This window comes from Vanellus vanellus (assembly GCF_965231255.1).
Source record: "Vanellus vanellus genome assembly, chromosome: 7".
Taxonomy (NCBI): Eukaryota; Metazoa; Chordata; class Aves; order Charadriiformes; family Charadriidae; genus Vanellus; species Vanellus vanellus.
The window spans coordinates 6,843,742-6,870,247 of NC_138912.1; the positions used below are offsets into that span (position 1 = coordinate 6,843,742).

A 26,506-nucleotide genomic window follows, 5' to 3' on the forward strand; every position below is an offset into this window, starting at 1 on the left:
AAAAAAAAAAAATATTTCTTCAGCGATCACTTTATACTTGGCAACTGTACAATTAAACTGATTTAAGATCTAAATTGTGTCATTCCATCCATCTCTTGAATGACAGTGCTGATCATCTCAAAATTTAAGTTTGCTTGAAGTGACACAAGAAGGTAGAATCTGAGTAAGTTCTGGACTGGCAGAAAAAAAGTCTGATGCTTATCCTGTCATCTGTAACTATGAAAATACTAGATGTTCTTCAAAGTGTTTTTCACCAGGTCTGTCGGAGCAACAGGTATGGCTGTGCAGAGAAAACAGAACATGTACACATGGGAAATATGAAACATCAAGTTTTCTATTCCTGCAGTAGTATGAATAAAGTTAAATATGCCAACATTCAATCTCAAGAGGACTCAAAAGGATCTAAAAATCCATACACATTTTTCATCAATTTTTTAATACAATAAGCTCCTGAAATATACTTTTTGCTGACACAAATTGGCAATTACAGTTACAAACAGAAAGAGCTCACAACAACTGCTCATAGGATGTCATTCACTATACATTTTAATTAGCTACTAGATTCTTTAACTTATGGTAATAAATTATCCTTCTCTATTTAGAGATAGAAATAAAGATGCCATAGTTTATACATCCGAGCTTTAATATGCTGGTGCATTCTCCTCCCTTACTGGGTCCCCTAAAAAGAGCTGTAAAAATAATATAGAGAGAGTGCATAGTGACTTAAATCTTCTAACCAACATAGTGGTAGATACTTCTGTGAATGTAATAAAAAGAAAAGATACTAGTGGTGGCTACATTTAACTATAAAAGGACAAAATTCTCATTTGCAAGAGTAAATTAAAAACATCTTAGTGTTTTCAGTTTCCTTGCAACCAAGTTACCAAAACAGGAAATGAAATTTTCAATTTATGCATTAAAGTTATCCCAAGCACTTCTTTACATTGTTCACATGAAGCCCTGTGTTAGCGTTTCGCAAACAGCAGCTTCAAGATGACCTAGAAGAGCTAATTCAAGTCACTCATACAAAAATAAAAATAGAACTCAGTAGAAGGAAACAGATATTGGTAGCTACTCACCAATTTTAAGTGCAACCAATTGTTATCATATGTAATTTTAGCTAAGATAGTTGTTACCCATAGATGTCAAAAAAATAAACACCTCCCAAGACAGAACACTACGCAAACATGCTAGGCAGCAGATGCTGTGCATTAACGCTCCCCTTCTTTGCTTTCAAAATCCATCCTCCATATGATGGAGCAGTGATCGCCTTAGTCCCTCTTCAGCTTTCAAGAACACTGTTTGGTCAACTTCCTCTCTCCAAAAGAAAACAATCTGTTAATTCAGGCAAGAGATAAAACCAAACATCCAGCTCATCCCTTAGCTTGCCTCTGCTGCATTTTTATCTGCTCCAAAATGACCACAGTCCCCAGGAAGTGAAAGGGATTTGCTCTGGCTAACAGCACCATAAAGATCAACATTCCTGAGCAGAGGCAAGCAGGCTAGTAGATCCTGTCTCTTTCCCTCTGCTGACAGTAGACACCACGAAATTAAACTGGACAGCAAGAGCAGTCCACTCTGCACATCAAAGCAGGGAAGTGGTGAGGTCTCAGCATCCAAATCAACTAACATGAAAAATACGAAGAGGGAGCCCAGAGCTACCTGTGACATTTACTCTTTCCTTTGAGCAGCCCACAAACAGAGAGAGGCTGTTTCTTCAGATAATCTACTTCTAGATTGGTAAATGGATGTTGCTGTCATAGGCATTGCTGGATAATCCATTACCTTCACAATGCCACCCTTCACATCTGAAGGTCTTAGAAGAAAAGAGAAAAAGAAAAAGAAGAAACCCGCATGCCAGCCCTACCTGACTACTGTCTACCACTGGGGGAGAATTTTCCTTTTCCCTACTGCAAGACTTACGCTGTAATATTTCATGCAGCATATGTAGAGACATTTCTTCTCATGTAAAAAAAATCCTGGTCTTGTAGTGTGCAGCCTTCCCAAAAGCACATCCCACTGCCCTCCCATTTAACCCTCTGGGACTTGAATCCTAGTCTCAAATGCTGTTCAGTCAAGCAAGCGCTGAGAGAAGTTCTGAGCGATTCCTAATGGTATTACAACCACACAGACTTCCTTGACTGTGCTTTGTTGCATGACATCTTGCTAAACCGTTCTCCGACTGTGTAGTTCTCAATGAAAAATACAATTATTCCAGTGTCTGCTGAAGCTAAGCAATAAACCCACTTCCAGCTTTGTGGTGATAAATTAACACATCCCACCCTCTGCAATGAGACAGAACATTACTTCTGTAGCAATAAGCTTCATCTGATTTCACCCTAAGTGTTAGTAACTAAAAGCAGAGAAAATATTCTGTAACTATGGATTGAGAATCTGCATAAGCCATTGCCATAATGGATACACCACTGGCAGTGCTGTGCAGCCAAACAGTGCCTTTTTCCTATTATTTGGCCAGGCTTTAAAAAAAAAAAATGTATTTCATCAGCTATGACATTTCATTTTTAAAAAAGATGTTATCAACTGACCATGACAAAAGACTACTAAAACTGTATGGTACCAGTTAAAGATATCTAGAATATTCCTTTGAAATGTCAAGTATTTCTCTTCATACTGGGTATTTATGTACCTTGACATTATCAGTTCTTCTAAAAAAATGGAGAAATACATCAAAAATACATCTTGTTGTACGATTCCAAAAAGGCAAGGTGCATATTTCTTCCTTCTTGCCTCTCAAAAGAGAATATAACCTTTTCTATAACATCCAGTGAGGCAAACTGGTACAATACAGATCCTCAGCTAGGGCACACACATCTTAAAATAAAAATACCTGCAAGTTATATTTTATAACTCAGGTACTCAATTATATCATATATTTAATTTATTTTCAAAGTGAACCAACTTCCATGCTATATCATTTCACTTGTTCTACTGAAATTCTTAAGCTATACAATAATAAAATACTGGCATATATAGAGATCTCATTTAGTAATTTATCAATATCAATGTTTAACACCCTCCTACGAGAGAAGTGACTTTTTCCCTGGCATACATGTGCACAATTGGTCAACCAATACCACAATTTGCACGTTACAACACTGAACACTGTTGGATGTTCTTTAATCTACTGCACTGTAAATGAAATTTCATCATATCCAATATTACCAAGTTTTCCTATACTTGAACATTCACTGAACAATTGAATTGAGGAAGAAACATGATAAAGAGAGATCATATTTTTCACATACTTGTACTGGCAATTATTACCCCTTACCAAAAACTCTGATAACAGGTATCTTTGGGGAATGAAGGGGGAAGAACTTGAAGACTTCCCCTGCATCTAAAGTGTAGAAATTGTTTTTCCCATCAAAATAACACTTTGCAGCTGCCTGTTTCATAATTTAAACTTCAGAGGAAAAAGGGAAAGTAAAAACATCTAAGTCGCAGCTGAATTTGATACGAGTACATAAGTCATATTAGAACAAACTTACAAATTCATGTATCTATACATCAATGTTGTGGCTGTTCAGGATTGATATTCATAGTCCTGTATATTTCTTTGAGAAACAGCAAGGCAGTGTCTTCAGATCCCCTATGAAGAATTTAGAAAAAAAAAAAGTGTTATTTTGGTAGGTCCGTGTTCTAATTCATGTCAACCACACTTCATTGCATTCCAGGTCTCCAAAAAGTTTGCACAACCTATTGCCCTAGTATTTATCTTTTGGGGACATGACCTTACCTCCACCAAATTCCATTGAGCGACAATTCTTCATCAGTTTTGCATTATTTCTGCTATCAGCCCTAGCCTACACATTTACCTTTTTCTACTATGTTGCCCCCAACCACCTCCATCCCCCTTAACTTGCTAGGGCTGCAACTTGAAATTCTTTTCTCTACCTACTTTGATCTTATTCATTTGGCTTAAGTATCCTCAAATAATCTATCACTTTGTCTTCGATGGGCTCCTGAATATATTCCACCAAGAATACATTCTGCTTGGCAAGGCTTTCTTCCTTTACTTGCTCCACTGCATCTACTAGTGCAGTGTCAAAACTCAGCCTTGCCAGTTCTATCAGCAATACTCTAATTTTTCTCTCCTAACTGTGGCACTTCCTTGTAAACAGACCATATTAAATATCCATAGTCTTCCTCTTTTCCTTAACACTAAAAAGTAAGGAAGTTCTCAAACAACTTAGAGATTAATATAATTCTAGTGCCATGTTTCCAAACTGGAGTTTTTCCTCCCCTTTTCAAAATCAAAGCTTTAGGCTATCTGAATTTCAATGTAACATGGACAAGACTTAATTTTTTTACTTGACTACAGTGTTATTTAAACACACATAAACAATACCAATCTAAAAGAGTCACTGTGAAAAAATAACAAAGCTAAACAGGTAGATTTTAACAAAGTTCCAAAGCCGCAGGAGTTGTTAGATAGGGATAGCTTCCTATGCTTTTTAAAAGAAATTACACAGGGAGACAGTAAGACATTTATATGGTCAGAACTGTGATCTTCCAAATGTGCAGAACTTCATATACACAACACCAAGATGGAGTTAAATTTGCAAGCTAAGGGACTACAGGTATTTTCCACAACTGAGCATAGAGATACTGGCCACATCTCTTGATGGTCTCCACTATCAGAAAAATCAAGCAAACAAGCAAGCAGAAGGATCAACTTGGAAGCTCTGTTCTCTCTAGCATACAGATCATTTCATTTAAGGCTTTCCCCAACAACCCCCCAAAAAAAACCCCAAACAAAAACAACAAAACCAACCAAAAAAAAAACCCCACACTCTCATTATTAGGTTGTTAATCATCATGTTTATCTTCCTTCTTTTAATGACAAAAAATATAAAAAAAAGCTATGGGTAGCAAGTTTTAAAAAACCTGGCAATGATCGGCTGCCGCCTTGTGGAAAAGAATTCCCCATTCTTTCAACTCTACCCATGAAACGGCACTGCCACCATGGGGTCACCCAGTGCTCGGGGAGCCCTGCCAGAGCTCACTGCTCCACAGTCCTGGCACACATCAGCACCACAGCCTTGATAATCTCTTCTCCGGCAGCTACTGATCTTTAACAACGTAAGCTATACTGACTTTAGTAAGATCCTTCAATTTCATATTTTAACCTCTGGAAAACTGCCTGCTTCCAAAAATTATTAGCTATTGAATATCAAAACTTTAAAAAGTGTAGAGCACCACTTGTGCAGCACCTGCTAAACTCAGAACAAGAGACTAGTATTTTGCCTACTGAATAACAAAAATAGTCACCCCCCACACCAATGGCATTTTGCACAGCTCAGCAACTGACGTCCCAGCTTGTCTTACACGTAAAGGTGCACTGTCATGTTGCCAAAGACAGTTAACACATCCTTTGCTCTACCACTCCACATCTTGTGTATTTTCATGTGTGCTTAATTTTATGACAGTAATAAAATGCAGACAATGACATATCAAAAAAAGAAAAAAGGAGAGCAACTCATAAGGGCAAATACAAGTCAATAGTTACTGCTACTCCTATAAATGAAATTATATCTTTCTCCATTTGAAACATGTAAGCACTTAAAAAAAAAAGTAAATCCAAATCCAGATAAAGTAATGGCGTACTGCAGCTCTGATTACATGATGACATCAAACTCTTCTTGTTCTATAAATTGTTCTGTATATGTGCAACCACTGTACACAAGTGGTAAATCATAACATTCCAAATTTACAGAGAGATCCACTGTGCCTTTTTTCTTCCTTTTATTTGTTAATCTTTGATAGCAGAGCATCAATATCCAGTAATTTCATTCCAACATGAAGAGGTAATAAAGTTTTACTACATATTGTAGTCTAATACAATTCCTTCATGAATAGATTTATCTGAAAAACTACTGTTGTGAAAATGCTCATTAGAGCTCTCCTTGTTCTGAAAATTATTGTAGCTAAAGGTGTGTGTTTTGAGTGTCAAAGTTCAAGAGACCAGTATGCAATGTCTTTATTGCAAACAGGACAATAGATTTGTTTACTTTGTGCTAACACAGAACTTTATTTTGAAATGAGATTAGCTAATAGTGACATCTAGGTGTGACACCTTGAGACTGACATTCCTGGACAGTCATACATGCTGTTTACCTTAATACTCAAATCATCTCAACTATATAAAATTTGAGCATCCAGAGTATAATAAATTTCTCTTTACAGTATGCCTGCATGGGAAGGCAATATCTTTCCAAATGAGAGGCCATTTCAGAATTAAGTGATAAGGATCTCGTATCCAACTCAACAGTCACCTTTTCCAAAAGTTTCAAAGATTACAAAGACCCAGAAAACTCAGGTCCTTAAAGTCACAGGTATACACATAGACCGCTGGAACAACTCCTATTCTGGTCGCTTTATAACTGGTTGGTCCTTTTACAACAGTTAACTTCTCAAATCAGCAGCAGCCTGAAAAATAGATCTGTGTACATAAACCCATCTTTTTTTGTCAAAATGTACTTGAAGTGAAATAGTAGGGCATGATTTTTGACAGAGATCACCTGAGTTTTAATATAAAATACTTGAGACAGGAAACATGATTCTAGCTATTATCATATTGGTCGCAGGTAAATAACAGACAACAGGAGGAAGATAAATGGTAGGCATGTCATTACCAACGTTTAAAGATGTACAGTTATAACAGAAAAGTGCTATTTATAGAATCATAAATATTTCCTCTTACCAGTAGCACAAATGACTCTGTAAAGCAAAAAGGTATTCATTGAAGCTTTCTATTGGTTTTTCTTGTAGAACGTAATCAATACGACGACCTCCATTTAGCATTCCAACCTTCACTGAGAAATCTTCATCTTTTGGAGGGTCTGGATTTTCAGTGATCTTTTCAGCTAAAATTAAAGAGTTTAAGATTTAAACTATTTTCAAACACAGCCTGCTTGACTGTAATCAAGAAATATCACTTATTTTCCCTGCTATAATTTCCAAGTGCTTGTAATAAGACAATAATAACAGCCTCAACTGACTAGCACACCACTGCATAGTTCAGAAAGGTTACTGGAACTGTAAGCTTATTTCTTTCATAACAGTTTAAACAGAGTTTGTTTGAAAAACAGCTCACAAAGTAGTAGCTGAGCAATTTTAAAAACAAACCCCACTGTTTATACATAGACATATCCGGTCCTTCCACAAGTGAATAACCTGAAATAATGTATTTTTACATTCCCCTTGCATAGAGTCAATCACTATCCTCAGTTAAACTAGGAGCAATGTTTTGTGTTCGTAAGTATAAACAAAGCCGGCATTACTAAACAGCAACAGATAATTCACAACTGGGAAGCCTGCCCTTGGTATTATCAGTGGTAATATCTATATCTGACTTATTTTCCTCAGCAGTATTTTTTCCTGTTAGAGCACATACTGAAATGCTTCTTAGCTCATCCCAAAAACTCAGCAAAACACTGCCGAAGAGAATAAATCTCACAAATTAATATTTGTATGTACTAATTTGACCTGAGAAGAAAGAAAACACAACTGATTTAGAAAGCTGCCCTTCTATACAGAAAGTTGAGAGATTACGTAAACTCAAGCCTAAAATATCCTTCAATAAGATTTAACGTTTCCTTTCCTAAAAGACAAAAAAATGCAGCAGTAGATCTTACATTTAACATTAATATTCCAAAAGCAGAAGCCTCCTTAATAGGGTCAGGAAAATCAATAGCAAGCAGTAACTAGGATGCTCAAGCTTCTACTAATTTGAGATCGATAAGTTATAAAAAAACCAGCAATGTGTCCACATACCTTCTACCACTTGCTTTTCTTCCTCCTCTTTAATTTGGTTAGCTACTTTCTCCAGTTCTGCTTGTAGCTGAGTCGAAGATGTATGAGCACGTGCAAATTCGTTAAGGGTCTGCCACGCACTCTTCAAAGAGCTAATAAAACCCTGTTTCAGATCAGATCCCATACGAGAGAGAGAGTCTTTCAATTCTAAGAAAAAGAAAAGAAAAAAAAATAATTAAGAACCACCATAGCAGAAGGATTTAAAATTATAAACTAAAACCAGAACAATTAAACCCTGTCCTAAAAAACAACCCTATTACCAGAAGAAACAGGCTTGCTATGTCATGAACGAGTGTTTTGTGCTTCTCTACTCCATTTAAAGAGATTAGGTGAAACATAATTAATACACAATTAATTTCTCACTCTATGGGTCAATGAATTAACACCTACTAGCACAGGAAACAGTCCAACAGCCTCCAAGTCCAGAAGGGTCCGCAAAAATAGGTACACCAGCCAATCCCTCAACACCCAACACCACCCACAATCACTCCCTAACATCCTACAGTAAAGGAAAATTAGAGAGACTAGTTTCAAACTCCAGCACAGCAGAAGAGACCAGAGGAGCTCTCAACATCTCTTGCAGTAGTAATGAATTTGGAGAAGCACTCTCAGCCTGAAATTCTGCTACAGCTCAGTAATTGTGTCACCAGTAATGAAGCTGCCATTCAATACTGGTGGGAAACTCCGAGTGAAGAAGAGCTCTTCACAATAACTGGTTAGAACCACATGGGTCTGTTAGATCAGGGCTCACAACTATTCCATGGAACATTCATCTACACCAAAGAAAAATCATAAAAGAGCAACAGACCATATTTTTCTCTTTACCATACACACTTTTTGAGAGTTGTAACCTAAAATATCCCTTCACAAGTACCTCATCTAATCTAGGAAAGCAGACGCAATTCTAATGAAGAAAGACTGAGGGAATTGGGTCTCTTTAGTCTGGAAAAAAGATGGTTGAGGGGGGACCTGATCAATGCTTATAAATACTTATAGGATGGGTGCCAGGAGGATGGGGCCAGACTCTTTTCGGTGGTGCCCAGTGACAGGACAAGAGGTAATGGGCACAAACTTGAGGAGGAACTTCTTTACCTTGAGGGTGGCAGAGCACTGGAACAGGCTGCTCAGGGAGGTGGTGGAGTCTCCATCTCTGGAGACATTCAAAACCCGCCTGGACATGTTCCTGTACAACCTGCTCTAAGGTGGCCCTTCTCTGGCAGAGGGTTGGACTAGATGATCTCCAGAGGTCCCTTCCAACCCTATGATTCTAAACTATAGATGATGCAGAATTTCTCTGTCCAAGTGCCTAAAGACAGGCTTTCAGGACAGCTCTGTGAAATTGCACAAAAGTAATTTTTCAACTATACAGGAAAACTGACTTTCCTTATTAGGCATGCAAAATTTAAGTATAGCACCTTGATTTGATGTGTACTCGTGAGCAACAAAATCCAGTCCCTGGCCAACAATGGCTATGGAGTCACCTTTTTCCTCAACTTCTCCAATACTGAACAGACCCTGGTTAAACACTTCAGGGTTGTCATTAGGGACAAGATAAGAGAAACCAGTAAATTTAGTTTCTATTTCACATAATCTTAGAAATTAAAGTGAACAAGCAGTGTACAGCAATTTTAAAGTGGAACTTTGGTAATTAGAAGCTCAAATCAGGAGGAATTATGATTATTATATCTGAATGCAATTGTGAATGACCAACTTATGGAGCTGGGAGGAATCCCCTCTGATCTTTAGGAAAAACATGGAGTTAGATATCCGGGAACATTCATTATTCTCTTGAAATTTCACAATATTCTAATGTATCAAATGAATAAATTAGGAATGAGATCCATATATGAAATAAGTTTTCTTTTTACCCAGATGAAGTCTTTTTCTTCCTTTATGATGTGGAATGAGAACTGGTTTTAAATCCATGTCTTCAACAATCATTGGTTCTAACCTGTAAGCTACTGGATCAAGCTGTTAAGAAACAACACAATGACGTTTAGTTATCTTTGAAATTATTCTAATTATCACATGTCAATAAAAAAAAAATCCCTATTTATGATTAAGAGAACCATTTTTTAATTCTATTCTATTTCAGTTTACAGAAAGTCAGTTCATGACCATTTAGTTTAATCATAAGATTAAACTGTTTCATTAACTAATTAGGTCTTGTTCTCCTACACAGATACTAAAGAGGAAACACAACAGTGAAAGAGCAGCAAAATTTTCTTGCGCTCTGATGTTCTCTACCAGCATGTCACTGTTTAATTGTTAAGCAAGATGGGACAGAAGAGAACAAATATACCGCATACACTGCAAAACCTCTAGGGATTTCTAAATTTCCCAGAATCTAAACTGTAAACTCAGAAAAGTCCTGTAAACAGCTCAAATACAAACACTTTATAAAAATCTACAAGAGTGGCTTGAAATTAATGAAAAAAAAATTTTTTTAAGCTCTGAAAATGAACAGGGCAAATATTATCAAGCCATCACATACCTAGAATTCTAGGTATGAAACCTATAGCCAGCTCTACTTCACCCTTGCAGTAAAGACCACAAATATTTGGTATATATATTTCACTTGGGTCATTTTTTTTTTTTTAAAGGGTGTTTTGGGAAATGTACGTAGGGGAACAGAAGGGTAATGCTCAGAGGTTACAACTCAGTATTCTGCATTGTTGTCATCTGCATCAACTAAAATCAAATCTCAGAAGTACTGCTTACTCACCGGATGATAGATATTGAAGAATCCCTTGCAGGTAGGAAGCCTGTAATTTTCATCAATCTTCTCCACACCTCTCACAGTAAGAAACACACCAATAGGTGAACCAAGAGCAAAGAAAATATCTGGTTCAAAGTCCAATGCACTGTAAACCACAGAAACCTACCAGACAGAAATCAGATATATAATCTCTCAGAACTGCCAGCTAGTTAATATAACGCTCAGCTGGGAAGCAAAAAGAAGTTGTGTATTAAGTCAACCACATGCTCACAGTACTTCCAGAAAGCTTCAGCTGCATTGCCCTCTTCCATACTAACACTATAGGTACTGGTACACTTTAATACTATAATACTAAAATGCTTTTCTTAAAAGCCAAACTTCCTGTTTTAAATATTTTTTTAAACTTTTTTTTCCTTTTGATTTTTTTTTAAGTTAAGTTTGAGGTAAAACTTAAATATAACAGCATAAATGGATTGATTTAGGCTACCACGTTAAATGTAAAGCCACAGAACCATTCAATATTGTGGCACTCGCACAGTTCTGCTCCTGGAACAGAACCATGTTTACAGCTGCTCACTGCTGAAAGAAAAAAGTGAATTGTAGTGGCATCCTTGTTATAGTAAGTTTTGTTTTTCAGTAATCTAACCCACTCTCCCAGCCCTCCCTCCTACCAAAGGGTAAAGTTCTAGGTAAATGTAACTTTTGTACATCAATCAAGGGAAGTAGCACAAAGTTATCACTTAAAAAAAAAAAAAAAAAAAAAACAAGCAAAAGGACAGAATTGTTCCAAATACATAATTTAAATCTACGTAGTCTCACCTGGCCAGTTCCAACTTCAAAATACTCATAGTCAATGTTCACAGAAGAAACAGATGCACCAACTGGAAGCTTCCTCTTTGAGTGTAGCTGACCAGACTCTGAAGGCGAGACTGAAGTACCTGTCTCTTTTGCTTTCTGGGCATCTTCTTGAGTTTGGAGTGTGGCAGCCAGCACCGCTTTCTTTTCTGCTACTGCTTTCTTTTGTTCCTTTTGAGACAAGTTGCAAAATCAGGAAAAAAAAGTTTATTTCACAGTCATCAAAATTCCTTTAATATATCCATGATGTCAACAAGTGTGCTAATGAATAGAAGTTACTCCACAGCAAGGAAGTCAGTTACATTTGCTTAACAACTTTTAATTTCATTCCTGAAAAAGTGTATTTACCTGCTTGGCTGCTTTGTCTTTTACAAAATTAGCTATTTTCTTTCTTGGTCCAAGAGGTATCCCCATTTCCTTCAGGTCATCAACTGTACACATCAGCTAAAAAAGAAAAACACACACACCCCCCAAAGCATAATTTATAACTTTTCCAGTAACTTATACAATTTCTTATTGGCGATGACTTATGAATAAGATAAGACATTTTATAAAGCTACAGAATTTACAAACAATTTAAAAAGACATAATAAAAATTTCCTCAACACAGCTGGGGGGAAAGGGGGTATGACACACACCACACCAAGAAAAAGAGAGTTTTGCATAACATTTACTCTTCATTTCATGCATTAATCGTCTTACCTTTGCAACTGCTTTAATTCCTCATGGTATGCTAAACTCAAAGAAAAAATAAAAAAACCCAAACATAAATCTCCATACCCTGGCAAACCCCATATGTCAAGTGAATGTTACTGTACCAGAGACTCCATGTCAATTCGCTCCTTTTCAAATGTACTTGTGTACTCCGACAAACTAAGCATTTCCAGAGTCTTCTGCAAAGTAGGAACATCATCATCTACTTCAGGCTCACAAAGATCATCACCAGAAGTAGTAATTGAGGAGCCCAAGGAACTGGTATCTTCAGTCATCTTAACAAAACAACACAGAAAGAGCATCACACCATCTAACAGTGAAAAACCAATATGCAGCAGGTAAAAACATGTTAAATTACTTTCTCTTAAAAGCATTATTATGTAAGTGTTGTAAATGTATGCCCATTTTTAGTAAACCGGGATACAGATTTTCCACTAGTAAAAGACCAGCAAAACACGTAATTAAAAATTACTAAGAGAGGCAAAAGGTTTCTTGAGCTTTCCGACACTCAGAAATATTTCCTTTTAATCATCAAATCACTGGTCACTGTTTCTAGCCTGAACACAGATAAATTCTTTCCCTCTTATGCATCTTCCCCATCATTCAGATACTGTTAAGACCAAATTACATGTCCACAAGGGTCAAACCTGATGTTTACGATCAAATCCTGTTACTGGCCTACTTGGAACTTGAGAAAGATGCAAATAGTTTGTCCTGAGAACTAACAATATTTACAAAACCACACATATCCATTAACATGTTAATATGTACTATCAGAACCCACAACCATGTTTCAGCTAATAAATTCTGAAAACTTAAGAAAAAGTTGCTGAAAATATCAGATCTACTTGCCTGGAAAGACTAGCATGCGAATTACCTGTTTATCATGAACAGCCGTGTCCTTTACAGTCCCATTAACACCAGAGAATGGTCCACTATTTACTGATGAAGCCAAGTCCTTCTGGTTAGACAATATATCAAACAGAATTAAGGAACCTAGAAACAGGAATTAAAGTTGCCTTGGGAAAAATGTCAAATTTTCTTGTCCCTAAAGCCCAAGCAAGATTTATATGCAACAGTAACAGCGATGTATAGATTGATCAAAAAAGATGGCTGAATTAAAACTAAAATACCCACATATTATCTTGAACACAATAATTCTCAGCAAAAAGCAAACTTTTTTTTTCCCCCTGTTCACACTTTGTGTGGTTGCCATGATTAAACTACCTTTCCTTAACCATCTTGGACTGCTTGCCAAACCGGAGGAAAAGTTCCAGCCCAAACCAGTACGTCACATGTTGTTATAACACTTACCCTGTGCTCCAAAAAAATATCTTACTTTTACTAAGTGGGTGTTCCGAGCCACAGAAGTCGCCCACCTGACAGGACACCAGATAACCCGTCAACTTTTAAACACAAATTAGACACTAAGTCTTCATGAAGAAAACTAAAGGGGGGAGAAGGAAGAATGTACACAGCTGTGAAGTACCAACCTTCTCTCATTTATAAACTTAGCTATTGAGAGGTGTTTGACCTTTAGTCAGCAGTATTCTGAAAGACAGCCATGCCCTATCAGCTAATTTTAGCCTCACGCTTAATGAAGGTCCCATTTCCCTTAATGCAGGAATCATAGAATGGTTTAGGTTGGGAGCGACCTTAAAGATCATCTAGTTCCAATCCCCCTACCATGGGCAGGGACACCTTCCACTAGACCAGGTTGCTCAAAGCCTTGTCCAACCTGGCCTTGAATACCACCAAGGATGGAGCCTCCACAACTTTCCTCTCCCAAATCAATTCCTTAGATAATTACCTAAACTGTGCCCAGCCACAGAGACTCCTCCTTTGAAGTCTGGGTTGCGACTCATGAAAAGCGCATACAAACGATTCATTTCCATCCCCACTTTATCCACAATCGTCTGACAGTAGGTGGGGCTGTTGTAAAACAGTATGTCAAGGAGTGTTTCATTGGTGAAGTGGCGCAGGCGTCCAATGCTTGGCAAAGTGATTTTTTTTATGTTCCTAGTAACACAAAATCATTAGAAGCGTGAATGGCTTTAAAAAATGCAGATAAGAACTTTGTTAACTTTTGAAATGACAGGTAGCAGAAATGCAGTGTAAATACTACAGATATGGTCTCTACAGACATTAAAAAAACATATAACCTTCAGGCCTTGTTGCATATTCATACATTAGTGCTATCTGCTGATTGCACATATTTGCAAAAGATACAGCTCCCTTTTTCCTCTCCAGGCTGAAGGGATGCCTGAAATAACCTCTTCTCTGTTCCAACACTGCTCTTATATAGTAACAGGGAAGTTCTGTGAGCAGATTGGTAGAAGTGGAAGAGAAAAAGAACTCGCTTATAAAAATTGAAGGTGAAATTGAAGTAACAGGCAACATAATACTCTCTTTTTGGAGAAAAAGCTTGGCATGACCACCTGCCTGCCTGGAGTTAAGACAGCTGCAGTTAGAACTGAGACTGCCTTAGTTGCCATTGCCTGGTTTGATTAACAGAATGAGGATACTTCCTCAAGATAATGCAGTGTTCAAATAAGAATAAAAGACTAAGACTCTAGGAAAGCAGTATGACCTGACTGAGCTAGAACAGTCTGGAGAACACCAGCATGCGCTCTAAGTGGCACAGGATGCTACCCTCGCAATTTCTACTTCCCCATCTTTGAGCAAGAGAAAACAGCTTGAAATGTCAAGCAACAACAAAGGGATAGGCACCAAGAAGCAATTTTAAAACAGATGTTAAAATGCTGTAACATTCCTACCCAAACGTAGAGACTTTGTTTCAAAAAACAACAACAACAACAACAAAAAAAACCCAACCAACAAAAAAAACCCAGCACCTTAACTCAACTGCCTAATCATAATTCAAGTACTACTCTGGAACTGGACAGAGGGCTCACTGCCTTCCTCAGAAAGAGCACACTGGCATCTCCTAGGGTGAGACTCAACAAGACTGAAGGAAGGTACAGGAGAGAAAACTCTCCATTCTAAATTGTACATACCTGTTGCTGGACAATACATCTCCATGCTCACCACCTCATACTTACAATTACTATCTCTACACACTGATTCATCATCATGTATCAATGCATTAGCCACTTTCACAAAAGCGCAGTACTGAAAATATGCATGTGTGTATACATATTGTATCACTCAGTGTCACAAAAATAAACAAGAAAAAATACTCCACATGCCTATCCACTTTACTGATACTTCTCATCAAAATGTTAATTAAAAAAATTGGTGATTCTCTTTTGTAACCCAGTCATTCATTTATTCATGTAGCCTAAAGAGCATATTAACTTCTCTTTTTATCCACTTGACAAAAACTGTTAAGATGCAGCTCATATGAAGTTCTCAACATTAAACAATATACTGACCTGTCTACACCTGTTGCATCTCCATGCAGAGAGCTATGCCAGTGAACTGGGAGGAATTCCACCCTGCTCACTTTATGTTCCTCTAAAGATTTCTTAAAGTGAGCCTGCAACAACTTCAGAGAAACAGTCCTAAAATCATCAACTGTAGAGAAGAAGAGTAATGAAAACCTGATAGTAGCAGTACTCAAGTAACACACAATTACAAATATTCTTTTCTTTCCCTCCCTCCCACCTCCAATTTTTGACATAGCCAGAACACAAATGAAGGAAACTGTCAAATGGAAAAATCTTTTCAGGCATTACTCCTTCAACTATAAGAAAAAGTATTTTTTTTAAAGTGGGTTTTCTGGAAAGCTTTTATTTATCTCACAATCAATGCATTTTTACTCCATGACCAGACATGGCTTTCTTAATTTACTCAGTTGTGATGGGGTTGGCTGTTTGATTTTTTTTTCAAAAACAAAAAAGCAAACAAAAAAAACACCCCACACAAACACCACCACACACAAACCACACACATACACCCACACCACAAAAAAAAAAAAAAAAAAACACCACACCCCAAAACCCAAACCACTCTGCAAGTCTAATATGGAGGACTAATAATAACAGTTAAGGCTGTAAGTGTGACTAAACACAGATTCTGCTTTTGGAAAACAATTAGGAAAAATTTCTATCAGAAATTGAACTTCTTAACATTAGAGACCTTTTTTTTTTTTTTTTTAAAGAGATGCTTATCTGAATACGAGATACAGAGACCAACATTTAAACAAATAAGAATACAACTGCTTATTAAACAAGCAAAAACTTACCACATTCAACAATGCTTCTAAATCTCAAGTCGCATACAGGACCTATGCCATGAACCATAAATACTAGATGGTCAATTTGGGACATTTCTCCTTTGGAAAAAGAAAAAAAAATAAAAAAATCAGAGTATCAATATGTACTGCAGTGCTGAAGTTTAGAGTCAAGCAGTGTTAAGATATACTTGCTATATAAAGCCTATTACATAAAACGGTTCAAGACATGACATAGCCCACAGGATGCCTTTCATTAAAAAAAAAAACAAAACAAAACCAGATAAATTCTTTCAGGCAGCTTATAAGGAACATGTTTAATCTTTAGACTCTAGGCATGAACAGTGCATTGCTACCTCACCCACTAGGGTCCAACATTTGCACTGAAACAAACTGACTGCTTAAGCTGCAGACCCACATACAGTAATCACATACCATCAGGAATTTCATCATGGTCATCATCGATTCCACGTTTTACTACCCTTGGTCTTGCCTGACCATCTTGAGTGGTGCCCCATTCATCTGGTGTAGCAGAAGGTTGGAACTGAACTATGACCTGAAAAAAATACATTGTCCAATTATAAACACAAAAAAATCTTATGATTCATATTGTTAGTCTGAAAGTGTTGCATGGTTTAACACACTTTCTGTTTGATTGGTTTATCTTGCATCTGAGACAATGTTTTCTTTAATTAGCATGTATGCAAAAAAAAAAAAGCCTTAGAAAACCCTACAGTTATTCCTTGTAGCAGCAACAGCTTCACTAAAACTAGATTTTGAAATAATACAGATAATTCCCTTTACCTTAAAAAGCAACCAGATGACTTAAAAGTAACCATAGCTGTAGAAGCTGGCCTGGTCAGTGATTCTTAACAATTTTAACTCCTCAAACAAGCATTATTCAAGCTCCTCTTTCCTAGACCCCAGTGCCCGTTCTTCCTTTACTGATTACCATTTTTGTAAGGAAACTGAACACTACCCCTATTTACAATTACTCTATCATGCGGGGGGGGGAAGCAGTGCTTTTCAGGGAAGGGTAACAATATTCATAGTAGCCCAGAAACCCTAGAAAGCAAGGAATTCAGTAGCACGGCTGTTTATAAGACAACACTGAGTCAGTACAGTCTGAACTGATATTTATGACAGCAAGTGGTTTAAGCCTTCCTTCTCTAGGTCTTTACTGGACAGAACTCCTTAACCAGCATTAATAAATGCTTAAAGTAGGAGCAACCATGATCCTTTCTGGCCCTTGAATTATTGCATTTATTTATTAATTACTGCCTCTGTGATAAGTGAACAGTTAACAGTATTGCTCAATGAGGCTGAGGTCCATGTTTTAGTCACATGAGACTGTCAGCAGAGTATTTAGAACAACTTTTAAAAAGCTTTTTTTGCTATACTTTCTCATGGCCTAAAAACAGTTGCACTGGAAGACTTCCCATGGCTTAGATAACACAAACTAATTACCTTACAGTTAAATTAATGCTCTTTTCCACAGGAAAGCTCTTAGTTTAAATTACCTTCCATTTGGTACAGACTGAGGTTAAACTAACTCAAATTGCCTCCTGTTTGCTGCTGTTACACTCAGTTGAAATATTTACTACACAAACCCTTCTTCTTCTTAGGTTTCAGAAAGTATTGTCTTTTAATCACATGACAGCACATCGAAGCAAGCAGCAGTTCAGTGTTCTATAAACTTCATCATCTTTAATGCACACATACCCAAATCGATCAACAGGTACCTTTCAAGCAAGTTTAAGACTGCATTCAATTTATGCTTCCACCGACGTGCTTATTAACCCCTAATGAATTCTGTAAGAACCAATTGCCAAAATCTGTTACCTTAGGATTATGCATAACAATTGTCTCCCCATTTGGGAATTCAAGTCGCCGATGCCATTGATTTGTAGTTACAGCCCTTTTATATTCTGCCTGTAACAGTAAACAAGTTACACAAAATCAGCATGCCTTCTCAGACAAACTATTTTTTGGCCCTGTGCATCATCTGTAATGTTAAGTTTATAATTTACATAACTTTATTTATACAAGTGTCACGTGAAGCACTACACAAACTGATTTTAGGTCACAGCTATGCAGGACCTACCACACGCACAACGTGGCCTTCCAGCCACTCCACCTTCCAGGATTTGCTTACTTATGTTCCAGAACGTACATTCTGGTAATCATTTTAATGAAACACAAAGAAGTATTTCTAAGGTCATAAATACAAAGAACGATCAAGTTCTTCGTGAAGTTTATCTAAAGGAAATACTAACCTCTAGCTTATCACTAAAATCCTCAGTGTAAGGAATAAACCGGCTATCCTTGTCTCCCTTATAAAACCACATGCATCGTCTCACTTCAGAAGGCTCTTCTTCCCAGTAAACAGCTTTCCTCATTCTGTCATACAGGTATACATCATAGCGTCCCCCGTCAGTGCTCAGAACCACACTCTCAGGATCAGGCTGGACTATGATACAAAAGTCACACTCGGTTACAATACTAGCACATGCGATCTTTTTTCTCTCTCACCCCAGCCCCAATCAGTTCTGTGATGAATATTAGGCCATCAAGACAGAGAGTTATAACCATGGAAAAGAAGCTTCATAACATCAGACAGCCACTGTGTTGCTCCTAAAACACTTCTAAATGCTCTGTACACAACAAAAAAAAAGCTGTGAACAACTCCCAAGTGTGAATACTTATTCCAGAGCTGACAGAGTTTAACAAAAAGGCAAAACAAGACACAGATAACTAGGAGGACTATGCAAAAATGCTACATCCACTAGGAACGTACACCTTAACACTGACAGCACCAATCAACAGATCACGTAAGTGAAATAAATTAAGTGGCACAGTATAGACCTTCAAGAAATGTATTAACATTACTTAGTACTGCCCTATCACTCTCTCGTACGTGAGTGGCATTACTCTAATATCTTCCTTCTAGTCCTTCTGTTCACCTCTGAGTAAGCTACAACTTACCAGAATTATAGACTTCCTCTAGTTTTGCAGAATCCAGAATGCTGAATGGCATCCATATTTGCTTGTCCTCCACCTCCTTACAGTAGAACCAGTGTGGCTGAACCGGCTCATATTGGTTCTGCAGCAAAACAGGAGGTGCCTGGACCAGAGGACCTGCAGGCCTGGGAGCTCGGAGCTGTGACTGAGACTGTGGAAACTGAAAATACATACAGGCTCATCACCTCAATCTCACATAGTTTTTACAGAACTGATCTATACTTTGCTATTGAGAATACTCTTGAGCCTTTATTTCTAACATTTTTTCCTCCCCAAGAACATTGCCTATAGCATTTCTAGAATGAAAGGTAAGTCATCCACTTTATCACGTTTTTGAAAACTTATACCTTTTCAAATTGAGAAAGGATGTGAATTTCATTCCCACAAATACTTTTAAAAAACTGTTACGGTCTAGCACCTTGACCACCTAAAACCAGTAAGATTTAAAATATTCTCCTAAATTTTCAAAATTCAGGCTGAGCTTATTTCTTACAGCCACCAAATTTGACGTGCAAACAAAAATGCATTTTTCTCATTATTCATTTATACACAATTACATTTTTGCATAATGATTGTCAATTTTAACAAGTGGCCACTTCAGTAATAGCTCTCCTGCAAAATGATCAGGACAGACAGATTTCAAACTCAAACGTAGCCTCAGTGACGCAAGAAAAGTAACTGATTGTGAAAGGGACTATAGCCTACCTAAAGTTGATTTCGTATAAATTGTACAAAGATCCCAGTTAGTTCAGTTGAAAGCAAGTGATGTCAGCAGTAGCAACTGCTTTGTTCAATACGTTTAAAGAAAAAAAAATACTAATACATTTTGCAATATATAAAATCAAGCAAACAGAAGTTTTGAAATTCTTTAATCTAAAAGTCCAAATTGCTTAGATTCCACTGTCTTTGCTGGTTTTTGTCATCATATAATCTTTTTATTCTTTATTCACAATAGCAGCAGTATATCAACGGCTCAGGCAAAATAAAACCAATTTTTTTTGTTTTCAATGAAAACTTGTCAGGTTATTACTAACCCATTCACATTATTTTAATAATGCTTTTGTGAAGGTAAAAAAGAATGGAAATTAATGCTTTGTATCACACAAAATTCTCAATCGATGCGTTTCAAAGGGTTTGCTGACAATTCATGTGACTTAGATCATAATTTCAAAAAGTGCTGGCTTCACCAGCAAAACCAGCTTGAAAAAAGATTTTTAGCCCATATCTCGCAAATAGCTGAATGACCTGATTTACAGCAGAGACACAAACAATGCAGCACCATAGCTGAAATGGCAGCAAACTCGGTGAGAGACAGAAAAGAGCAACAAAACTTCACAACCTGGCTTTGTTTCTGAAGTCTGAGGCTCAAGTAGCCACAGCCTCAGAGTACACCCACTTCAAAAATCAGGAAGTTTTCCTAAAGCAACAGTTCCAGGCTAGTTCTAGTGAAAAGACTTTGCTATCAGAAATGGTTCAAGATTTTTTCTGGGTTTTTTTTTGGGGGGGCAGGGGGGAAGAAAACTTCAGAAGACAAAATATGTAATTCAAAGAGGAATGTGACTGAATAGTTTTGTTCTGGTACCAGGACAACAGGACTAATTTATATACCTGTGTTAATGTCCCTGGAGGTGTCTGATACATCTGGACAGGCGGTACAGAGGACTGTGGGTGAGCAGGTGCCTGACTCTGTTGCAGCTGCGGTGGAGTAAGGTATGGGTTAGCTCTGCTGCTCAGGGTGGTGTGTCGATAAGGGTTATACCCCTGCTGAGATGTTCCTTGGGGAAGAGTAGATGCATTTGCAGGCGGGGGACAGCTCTGCTGAGGAGTCTGATAAGCCGGAATTCCCACCTGTGAAGTAGGTGGTGCACTGTAAGAGGACTGTGATTTGGGAATATGCGGTGAAAAGGCATTTTGCCCATCCTGTGACCCAGACACAAGCGGAAGTGAAGTTGAAGGCCTGGAGAAGGCTGGTGCTCCACCAGGTGGTGCAACAGTTGTTAAGGGAGGCTGCCCAATACTTCCAAATGGATCACTGCTACTAGGGACTTGAGAGAAATAGTTGAAAGTCTGTGGTGGATTGGAGCTGGCAGAAGTCTGACCCAAGAAGCTGTCCTCTTCACCAACATCTGCAGAATCATCTGCAAAAACAAGATCATGACATATTGCGAGAGGTTCAAACTAGTCAGTGTATGTAGTCAAAGTGTTCTGTAACATTATCAGCGATTTCCAAAATTCTGTTGGCCCCCATGAAGCATCACAAGCTTACACATCCTTGATGATTAAACACAGCATAAAATGAAACAAAAGATATCAAGTCTTCAAGAACATTTAAAATGGACTATAAAAGTCACTCACTATACGCACATAAAGCAACAAAAACTAAAAATCTGAAATAAAAGACCAAAGTATGACTGAAGTCAGGGCCTTCTCAGGCCAACTTGGCAAAGATTCCAGGGCACTAAAATCCCTTCCAATTTCCCTTATGCCTACCAAATGCAAGAGCAGCCTTGGTTCCTTTTCCCAAACCAATCCATTCTTACCTGCTCCTTCAGCAGTGCTCTCACAAGGTTTCCCATTGGACTTGTAAGGTGACCACAACTCATCACTCCAAGTCACTTGATGAGCAAGACTTACTCCAGTTCTCCCTAAAAATCCTACTCTAGACTAGCACAAGAGCTAAATCTCTGGTGCAGAAAAAGAAGTCTTCATTCTGCATAATTGAAGGAGAGGGCTTAAAAAGGTGCAAGGACATGACTGCCCTTTTGCATTGACAAAATACATAAACCAAGTCCTGGTCTATCACAGTTTTCTGCTTTGCAATGATCTAGTAACAAGCAGGGAGAAAAGTGGTTTGATGTTATCATAGGTCTTGCAGTAAACTCAGTTTAATCCGGGATGGTTTGAGCATCGCTGCCTGGTGAGGGGGGAGCACCTTGCAAGCAGCCAGTGCAATCTGCAGAAGATATGAGAGTGTTGTCATCTGCTCTGGCAATCCAATTAACCCCTAGCCATGGGGAAGAAACCACAGAGCTATCATTGCTTCTCTGCTACTCAGTCCCCAGCCAAAGAGAGGGAGACCAAGCATCTCTGCAGCTACAAGCAGTCAGTAACAAATGTCTCTATCTGCAGCCAACATAACTGTAATATAGAGTATCAAGGGACCACAGGGGAATCCACAAAGAAGTCTCCCTAGGAAGATGCTGTTCTAATTAATTAATCATAAAAGAAGCAGCTGCTATGACTAAAAAAAGACTATTTTAGCCATCTTTTATTTAGCAGTCTTTTCAGACGGCATCAATTTGAGTCAAGCATCACCTGCATGTATCAATTTCTCTTACTTTCACCGATAGCATTTTATTCCACTTTGAGGAATAAAACCCAAAACCTATGTATGTGAACCATTGTGTGAAGAATACTAAAACCATTTATAAGCAATGACCACTATGAAGTCAGGCCTATGGGTTATCTCCCAACTACAAGCAGAATCACCATTTATACTAAATAAAAGGTCTCGACTTCTAAACAATAAAATAATTCTTCCGTTTACATTTCATAAACATTGTAGAATAGAGAGAAGCATACTGTATACCATGCTGTCAATTCTCAGCTTTCCAAAATAACTGGTAGCAGAGCAGGCAATTAGCCTCACCACATGTCAGATCACGACAAACACCTAGCAATGTGCTGAAGAGTTTTCAAGGCCTTAACCAAATGCCCATTCACAAAACACCTGCTATTCTCCAATTTCAACTAAGTTTTGGAGATTTAGTCTGTGTCTCCTTGCAAAACGAGGTTGACAAAAAGCTCTGCCAAAACAAGAATTATATGTATATATATATATACACACACACAGTTGCCTTTTTCTAATTTTGCAAAAACTACATTGGAACACAAGTCCAGACTGGCAGAAAAAGCAGCACTTCATACAAATTTAAAAGTTTCCTATGAGTGCACAGCTTTGACGTACAAGGGCAGTATTCTTCCCATATATAAAACAGTCTTTCATCAACAGTGACCATGTGACAACGTCCTGTATATCCCTCCCTATATAAGATAGAACCTTGTCATTCACAGATTGTAACCTGACAACCACAAGTGACATTAGTCCACTTCCTCGTTGGGAACACTCCCCTCTATCTACAGTAAGTATGCTTCACCCACACCTGAGCCAGAGAATGTATCTTCTGTCATCAAACTGCAAAGCACGAAACACACATTACTCACTCTTGGAAATACAACAAATTTATGGCTGCACACAGCTTTCTAATGTTGACTGTCAGATGTCAAACAATTCCTGAGATCAACTCTTATTACATTTTACACAATTTAAAATTCAAACTCAAGAGCTTGTTCTTTCTTGCTTCAAACTATGATTCAAGATGCAAACTGCTCTACACAGCCAGATCCCTATGACACCTGGCTGGACAAGTGGCGAGCGCAATGGTCCACAGAAACAGAACATTTAACAGGACATGGGCCTTACTTGGACAGACAGGAATTTGGCACAACCTCTGGAATTGAAATTCACTCCAGTTGTTAAACCATGAATCTTCATCCGATCAAATTTTAAATAAGGTGAAGAGTATATGTTTCAGAACATTAATGAAATTAAATCAGATTTTCTCCCTGGCTAGCTTTGAAATCTTCAAAAAATTGCCACACAACAGTCACCTGTGCAAAGGTACTGGCCAGACTAGCACTTAAAAATTACTTCTTTTAAAATATAAAAAACAATGTATATTTGCAAGAAATAAAAACTCTAAGGATTGCACAATGGAAGCAGAAAATATATCAGCTACCTAGATACCTCAAGTAAGTAGGAATAACATGTTTTTCTCCCTCCTGCCCAAAAAAACCTAGTCGATTTAATAAAGTGTTTCAAAGCCATACTTGGCAAACTAAATCTACTGATTTCCAGCTATATTAATACTTATTTTAGCTAAGATACAACAGTGTTGAAATCAAGTCTCGGATTTTGGACTCAACACATATGAATACTGTCAAATTTAAAATATCTGATTTCTAGATGCATTTCTACTGTTTAGGGCTTTAATCTCAGACTGAATGCATTTCCAGCAAAATCCGTTCCTTTCTCTGAAACTGTTTGAGCATCAGATTTTAAGTAGCACGTGTTTGTTTCACCATTAAGGCTTTAGGGAAAGCATTTTAAAACCACGGTTAAATTAACAAGTAAATTTAAGATGCCTGCTTAACACACTATTTTCAGACAGGGAAATCAGACGATGACATGAAAGAGGAGCTTAAAAAAAAAAAGTGAAAACATTAGTATAACCCTGAATGGAAGCACTGACAACTTCTAATTGCTGAAACAAATATGCCAATCAGTGAACTGAAAACATGATAGCCACCCCCTCACCCTAGACACAAGGCTGAACACCACAAAGCACACACGAGAAAGCAGAACACATACATCTCGAGCAGTGTGCCTTTCATGAAGCATTAACACCCAACCCTTGGCTTCAAACTGGAGCTTTAGATTAGATATTAGGAAGAAATTCTTCACTGTGAGGGTGGTGAGGCTCAGGTTGCCCAGAGAAGCTGTGGCTGCCCCGTCCCTGGAGGTGTTCAAGGCCAGGTTGGACAGGGCTTGGAGCAACCTGGGCTGGGGGGAGGCGTCCCTGCCCAGGGCAGGGGGGTTGGAACCAGATGACCTTTAAGGTCTCTTCCAACCCAAACCATTCTATAATCCTACGACCGCCGGCGCTGACAGCCCGCTCAGAGATTAGGGTCTAACCGACACGTAGCGGGCCCAGACGCCGTCCTGGCCCGCAGCACCCCTTGGCAGGCCCCGAGTCGGCCCCTCATGGCTCCCACCGACCCCGCAGCCCGTTAACCGGCCCTGCCCCGCCAGGCTCCCGTCCAAACCCTCCGCGCCCTCCCGCTTCCCTCACAGCCGCCCCTCAGCGCCCCCCCCGGCCGCCCTCCCTACCGGCTGCCAACAAAGCGGGGCCCGGCGGTACAGCCGGAGCCTGGCTGACCGGGATGAAGGGCACGGTGAAGTTGAACTCGGTAGCGGAGGAAGAGAAGAGCAAGTTGGTACCGCCGCCGGTAGCCCCGGGCTTCGCCGCCGCCATGGCTGCACCTCCGGCCACGTCCCTTCCCCCGCGGCAGCCCGGCCCTTTCCGCCCGCAGCGCTTTGCCCGCTTCTAAGATGGCGGCGGCGCGCCCTAAAGGCCTCTCCGCGTCGGGGTGAGGAGGAGAAGGCGGGCCCGGCCTTGGCGGCGCCGCCATTGCCGCAGGAAGAGGAGGAGGAGAAGGAGGGCGGAAGCGGGGAGCCCCCGTGCGAGGCTTGCGAGCGGGATTTGGCGGCTGCAGGGTGCCAGCAGCTCCCTGCCTGCCCTCGTCCCCCCCCGCCATGCCGTGCGTGGGCGACTGGCTCAACAACCCCTTCAGCATCGTGCAGGGCATCTTCGGTGAGCGCGGGCCGGGCGGGGCCGGGATCCTCTCAGCAGCCACCCGGGCCGCCGTGAGGGGCTTTCCCTCAGGGCGGGAGAGCGGCGGGCCCGGCCGGGGCGAGGCCGGGGGAAGGGGGGGGTTGGGGGAGCGCCCGGGTGAACCGGGAGCAGTAGGGAGGGAGGACGGGCGGCCGCTTCCTCCTTCCCCGCCGGCAGCCTCCGGGCCGAGGCCTCCGGGGGGGGTGGGCGGCCGGCCATCGGCGGCGGCTGGAGCTCCGGTGCTGGTGCCTCAGGGCCGGGCAGCAAGGGCTGCCTCGGCTGGGCAGGTCGGGGTGGGGAGGGAGGGAAACCCAAGTATATTTTGGGTTTCGGGAGCAATATGTGCTGGCTACACGGATCGGTGGTGGTATTCCCAGGGCCGTCAGTTGAAGCTGTTTTAGCGCTAGGCTTGATCTTCACCGAAGGCGTGTTGGAATCGAAATTTCTGCAGTGCACGTAAAGCAGAAAGCGTCACCTCACCTCCTCCGCGCTCTAGCTGGGTTTCAGGAGACGCTGTGTTCGTCTTAGTTTGCTGAAAGGGTATAAGATGGAAAGTCAGTGCAATTATAAGAGACATAAAGTAGTCTAGAATGCAGTCATTTGCCCAGAATAGAATTAAATGTTTAAATTGTTTCCCTTGTTATGAGAATGCTGAACAGAAGTCTGTTATGTGATGCTAATGCACACGTAAATGTGTCTTGTTTGTAGCCC

General features: G+C 39.4%; 1 protein-coding gene across 1 annotated transcript; it reads right to left on the minus strand.

Moving 5' to 3' along the window:
- On the minus strand, positions 1-25,769 carry SEC23IP (SEC23 interacting protein; the record flags this gene model as incomplete). Its single annotated transcript, XM_082486057.1, is given in 22 exon segments — positions 1-280; positions 3,510-3,610; positions 6,725-6,887; positions 7,798-7,983; positions 9,705-9,807; positions 10,562-10,717; positions 11,375-11,581; positions 11,759-11,854; positions 12,229-12,399; positions 13,002-13,120; positions 13,935-14,143; positions 15,520-15,661; positions 16,332-16,421; positions 16,755-16,875; positions 18,162-18,251; positions 18,596-18,789; positions 19,305-19,500; positions 20,949-21,478; positions 25,291-25,450; positions 25,453-25,575; positions 25,577-25,682; positions 25,684-25,769. Coding segments are annotated over 21 exon segments (3,330 nt in total). The 3' UTR covers positions 1-280; positions 3,510-3,528.
- Positions 25,770-26,506: the final 737 nt, after the last annotated feature.